At 40.9% G+C, this 6000-nt stretch overlaps 1 protein-coding gene across 2 annotated transcripts; it reads left to right on the top strand.

The window, feature by feature from the left end:
* Positions 1-1910: 1910 nt before the first annotated feature.
* LOC103714860 (F-box only protein 13-like) lies at positions 1911-4894 on the top strand. 2 transcript variants are annotated; one of them, XM_039134332.1, is made up of 2 exons: positions 1911-2161; positions 3470-4894. In XM_039134332.1, exon 2 carries the CDS (start codon positions 3494-3496, stop codon positions 4733-4735), a length of 1242 nt encoding a protein of 413 aa, XP_038990260.1. In that variant the 5' UTR covers positions 1911-2161; positions 3470-3493; the 3' UTR covers positions 4736-4894. The 2 variants fall into 2 exon arrangements, with proteins under 2 accessions (XP_038990260.1, XP_038990261.1); XM_039134333.1 differs by having other exon boundaries at positions 2006-2271.
* Positions 4895-6000: the final 1106 nt, after the last annotated feature.

Genomic DNA, 6000 nt, shown 5'->3' with positions numbered 1-6000 from the left:
GCGGAGCCGAGGATATCCGACTCGGGGTCGGATTGCTGGATCAAAGGGCAGCCGACTCGGGGTCGGGCTGCGGAGCCGAGGACGTCCGACTCGGGGTCGGAGCGCTGGATCAAAGGGCAGCCGACTCGGGGTCGGGCTGCGGAGCCGAGGATGTCCGACTCGGGGTCGGATTGCTGGATCAAAGGGCAGCCGTAGTCTTCCTGGGCGCGCGTGCCGGTCACGTGGGGCATGGCGGCTTAGTTCCCCCGTAACAGTTATGTTTTATTATATTCTGTTGTATAATACTATGCAATGTCCTTTATGGTAATTTTGTCATACAAAAGTACTTTTCCAGTTTGTTTATTAAACACAAAACAAAGTACCACAGCACTTTACGAATGTAGTTACCAAACAGCAAACAGCTTTTTATAACAGCTCTACTTCCAACAGCTCTACTTCCAACAGCTCTACTGCCAACAGTCCCCCAAACAGGGCCTTAGTGAATAACAGGCCTGTTGGAGCCTTTCTTTCCGTCGCTATTATCCTTTCGAACCAGATTCTGCTTCTACTATAGGGAATGATAAGGAGGATTAAAACATGCGATCAATTGAATTGTTTTCTTCTCTTTTTTTTGTTTAGTTATTCACATAGGAAGTTGTGATGTGATTCCTGGTGATAGAGGTCAATCTGCAGTAGTTTTTGCATGATTTGCCTTGATGATTCTTTTTTCTTCCCGCAATCTCCAATTAACATAAGCTTTAAGGAAGGATTAATTAAAGTTGAAGCACAATTTAAGCATCTTAAAGTGTGACAATGCCTCTAGTCAACTGTGTACAAAGATGCAACCATTTCAAAGTGCGGGGAAAAGAGTGCAGTGGCCATAAGCATTTGCAAGGAAGTTGGTGTTCACAAGTGCTGCGTGCATGGAGAAGAGCAAGTGTTTTAAGTCTATAAAAAAAAAATAAAATTGGTGGATGTTCATGATAAATAAATACTTTCTTTGACAATTATTTTTCAATAATTGATCTTGGCACCAAACTATTAAATAATCCATGATTCAGATAAAATCCTGTTGAACGATTACCAACCTGTTTATTTATTAGAGTTCAGGGAATAATTGGAGATCTTATATTGTCTGATGGTGGTGGTGCCTATTTTCTTTTTGTGTTTCTTGCCTCTCCTTGCTCATAATTATTACATATAATGAAATGTTTAATATCTCTTATGGGCATTCTGTTTTCATAAGAATTTTAAGCTTACGTTCCTCTTTGTTCATTTTTCTTTCAAAAATTTACTTTTTGAAGTCATTATAATTTTTTTAAAATCCTTCAATCAAACATATGTTAGAAAAAAAAATGTCATACATTTACAGGCGAACAACACAGATGATTGGGTGGCTTCTTGTCCACTGTTCTGAAGGTATTATCTTATCTTTCTGATTTTGTTGACTACACTTATTCTCACCGAGTGTGAGCTGTACCAAAAAAAATAAAAAATATCATTAGTGTGAAAACATGAGAGATAATAATGTACAAAAATAATTTTACAATGGCATCATCATGTTATGAAGAAAATAAACCATATTAAAACATTGTTAGTTTAACATACCATCCCAATTCTTATGTGATAAAAATATGTGAACCCCAAGCTTCCACACCAGACAAGCGTAGCATAGAAAAAATATTATATTGCAAACTTAAAACTATAAAAAACTTATGAAAAGAACAAAAGAATAAACAAATAGAAAACTATTATTTTTGAAAGAGAAAGATTAATTTATTTTTGTATTCCCATGGCTGGTCAGTGTCAGCGGCCAGTCACATGCACTTCTCTGCCCGGGCCCCAAGGCCTAAGCAGACTCTCTCTCTCTCTCTCTCTCTCTCTCTCTCTCTCTCTCTCGCTCTTTCTCCCTCCTAAGGCCTGAACCGACCCCTCTCTCTCTCTCTACTGTTTCTCTCTCCGCTGAGTAGTAGCCTTGGATTTCGGCTCTTCTATTTAGCTTTTCTTCCCCCCCCCCCCCCCCCCCCCGGCATTCCTCACTGTCAACGCAAACAAAAAGAGCTCCTCACGAAGTTTCCTCCCTCTCTCTCTCTCTCTCTCTCGCCATTACAAAAGGGGGAGGACAGCTTAGTTCGCTTCTCTTAATCGCTTCCCGTGTGCCTCTGGACGCCTATCACACAAGGTGCATACTTGGGTCCTTCTCCATTGCTCGTTTCCTCTGTTCGCTGTGTGCAAACACTTGTTCTTTTGATCCAAAGAAGTGTTTTTGGTGTGACTGCTGGCTTCTGGGTGGTGAGTTGTGGTGGTTCAGAACTTGGTTTTTGGTTGGTTTTTTGGTTTCTAGGAGGTTAAAATGGGCTGGAGATGAGAAGGATGTGTTTTTTGACCCTCCCTTCTATATGTCTAGAAAAAAGATTTTTTTTTTCTCCATCCTTTTCTTTGACGCTTGTTCGGCTACTCATGGGCATTTTTAAGTGGAGAAGTGCTTGTTTCTGGGTAATGGGCTCTGGGATTTTTATTTTTTTTTAAGCTTAGAGAATGATCTGGGAGAGTTTGGCAGAATGGGTCTTTAGTTGTGCTTTTGCTACTTGGTATTAGAGCTGTAACTTTTGCTCCTCTTACACTGTGAGAATGGTGTTTCTGGCTGATGGGAATTGGGGTTTTTATAATGAGAAGGTCTTTTGGATGGTCTCATGGGTTCCTTGAAGGATCTGGAATGTTGATAGTTTTTTTTTTTTTTTTTCTCCAATAGAGAAGGTTTCTATAAGAAAGTATGTTCGGCACTTCAGCATTGTTTGATGATTTATCTCACTTTCGTATGTCAAGCATATGGTAATATGTTTAGGTTTATTGCTTAAAGATGTGATTTTGGATGGTCTTGGTGACCTATGTTTTATTCTCCAAAATTTTTGGAGCTTAATGTCAAAATTGGATTTTGATGATATTTTCTCTGATTTAGATTGTCATGTTGAGATTTCTGTGCAAAGAGGACAAGGCTAGAGTTTGAAAAGCATGGTTTTTTTTTTATTAACTTTGATATTCTTTGAGGTTTCTCCGTAAAAGTCATAAGAAGTTGAAGGAAAAATGTCTGCTTTTCTGGTATTTGTTTCGCTATTTGCTGAAACTATAGGTCAGGAATATTTTAAAGCTCTCATCATTTGTTCCTTCTTTGTGGATGTCCAAGTGGTGTTTCTTAGCCTCGTCAGTTTAGACTTTATCTCCCGGGGATTTAACCTAATGCTACTCTGGCTTCTTTGTGGGTATTTGTGGATTTATGCGTTCTGCTGTGAATAGTAAATTCGCAGCAGCTACTGGATTTTTATTGAATTTTCCAGTTTGGTTTGGAATTTGGATTTAATTCACTGCAGAATAGATGTTCTTTTGTTCCAAATCTAGTTATCATATCAATTTAATATTTTTTGCTGATCTCTCGATCTTAATTTTGTCCTCGAGACTAACAGATCATTGGCTCCCTCTTCTTCCTCTGCAGATCTTTCACCACAACTTCTAAAAGATGGAGCAAAACATGAGTCCTTTTTCAGGGAAAAGCAAGAAGAGAAAGGCTTCAGATGATGCTTATTTTGGCTGTGGCTTCTCCTTAGATGAGCTGAATCAAGACCTGCTCGAGAGGGTCCTTTCCTGGCTTCCTCCCTCGAGCTTCTTTCGCCTTCGTTCGGTGTGTAAAAGATGGAACTCTGTTGCAACCTCTGCATCATTTCAGCTTGCCTGCTCCCAGATACCCTTCAGAGACCCATGGTTTCTCATGGTCGATCAGGACCTCGACCGGTCTATTGTTTTCGACCCCGCCGAAGCTAACTGGAAAATTCTCAACCATCCAGCTTACCTCCAACAAAGACATGGTTGCAAGCCCATCCCCGTTGCATCATCCGGTGGTTTGGTCTGCTACCGCACCGAGTCCGGCGACCTAATTGTGTGCAATCCGGTCACCGGTGCCTGCCGCCAGCTCCCTCCGGCGGGCCAGGCCAGCGACAACCAAACCCTCCATGCTATCACCATGTACTCCTCTCCAAAAGATCCAGCTTCCTATAGAATTGTACTCGTCTCGGGCGAATTCTCAGGCCTCTCTTTCAGGGTCTTCGACTCCGCCACAAACAGGTGGCAGCATGAACTTCCGCTGGTTCAGAAATCTGAGAATTCCTCGGAATCTAGCATGACCGGCGACGAGACGGTGTATTTTCTCAGCAAAGCTGGAGATGTCGTGGCCACCGACATGCAGAGGAGCCCATCTAAGCAATACTCATCAGTTCTGACTGTGGAAAATGGAGAAGAGGTGGTCTATTTCCTTAGCCAATCAGGGACTGTTGTGACCTGCAATCTTGCTCGGAAGACCTTCTCTGAGCACCCAAGATTGCTGCCAATCTTTTCCGAGTACTCCATCGACGTGGTCGAGTGCAACGGGGAGATGCTGGTTGTCGTTCTGTCGGAGTTCCTGGAGACCGCAAGCTTGAGAGTCTGGAAGTTCGACCGCTCCTGGCGGCAGGTTGCAGCAATGCCGCCATCGATGTCGCACGAATTCTACGGCAAGAAGGTCGACATAAACTGCATCGGCAGCGGGGATATGATCTTCATATGCATCAATTCCGGCGACTGCAGCAGCTACGTCTTGTGTAATGTGGTGGCCGACGAGTGGAAAGAGCTGCCCAAGTGCTGTGTCAATGGCAAGGCCAAGGAGTTCATGTCTGCCTTCTCATTTGAGCCAAGGTTGGAGGCTTCTGTCTGTCTGAGTGTCTCATGAAGCTTGTCTGACTGTTTGCATCTTAGAGTTATAGTTTGAGATATTATTACAAGCTCTCATTTGTTGTTGTACAAGGGAAAAAAAGAAGAAAAAAAAAAGAATCATCCATTGTGTATGTATGTTTCTGTGTTTGAGTAGGAATCGATCTTTCATTTCCAAGGGAGTGTTCGTGCTAGTAGAATCTCTTTAATGCCTTTTTTTTTCCAAGGAGGAAAAGAGAGCACTTGCTTTGGAAGGCAGCAGGGTTTTCCACCAAGGCATTGGCAGGTACAGTTTAAAGTCGTAAGTAGGATCAATGTGGGGATTTCCTCTGTCATTCCTCCTGGCAGTGCGGGAATTACTTGAGAAAGAGATGTCTCAATTGGCACTGAAAACTGAAAAGCGGCTGCGGATTGTGATGGCAGGCGCATTGTGCTGGTTGCTGGAGAACCTGCAGTGCGGAAATTATTAGGTGGACAAAAAATATTTGAGGGTTTTTGACCAGAAGTTGCTTCTGCTCTATGCCGCTCTTTTTTTTTTTTTTTTTTTTTTTTTATATGACAGATGCTTTTCTGGATGGAAATGTTCTTGATCCTTGCCATGCTAACGTAATAGTTCAAAAATTGTGCAACTTATAATCAGAATTTTTATAAATGATTTTTTGGAATTTGTTTTTTCTGTAAAATTATTTGTTCTAAATAATGGAGTTGGGTTTCACAAATTTGTGCATTTGATCTTTGAAACTTGTATAGTATTCATTAATTAGTTGTGCGAGCATGACATATTGTGTATGCTAGCATGATTGGGACAGCAGTTGCATCCTGTTTGATGGCAAAAGAAAGTCTCATCTTCTTGGAAAAGAAGAAAAGAAAAGGATGGAAGTAGCAGTGAATTAAAATCAATCTTAATTGTAAAGAAAAACTCCTCTTTTAACGGGAAACGTATATTGATGGATTTCCTTCCATCCTTTGATACCCATGGAATGCTGTTTTCTATGCTTTACTTATTCGACTTTAGTTTTCTTCGTGATTGGAACTCATCCTAACAAAGGCACTCCATACAAATATGTTTTTTTTTTTAAAAAAAAAATTCTCTCAATTTTTGCAGAGCCCATAGGCTATTTAAAAAAGAGGACCAGCGTAGCCTTTGATTGATTACATCTCTTACTTATTGTCATATTAGGGAGAAAAATGCTAGGTTCTAGTTTGATTGTTGGAAAAAAAAAACAAACAAAAGGAAATTCACCAAAGGAAACAGAAATATTTAGAGAAAAAGAAAATTAAAAA

Source organism: Phoenix dactylifera, chromosome 15, assembly GCF_009389715.1.
Source record: "Phoenix dactylifera cultivar Barhee BC4 chromosome 15, palm_55x_up_171113_PBpolish2nd_filt_p, whole genome shotgun sequence".
Taxonomy (NCBI): domain Eukaryota; kingdom Viridiplantae; phylum Streptophyta; class Magnoliopsida; order Arecales; family Arecaceae; genus Phoenix; species Phoenix dactylifera.
The sequence above is the reverse complement of the archived record's forward strand: the minus strand, read 5'-3'. Positions and strand labels throughout refer to the sequence as shown.

Bases quoted from the DNA above. Each gene is read 5' to 3' on its own strand.
- LOC103714860 (XM_039134332.1), top strand. From the start codon at position 3,494: ATGGAGCAAAACATGAGTCCTTTTTCAGGGAAAAGCAAGAAGAGAAAG.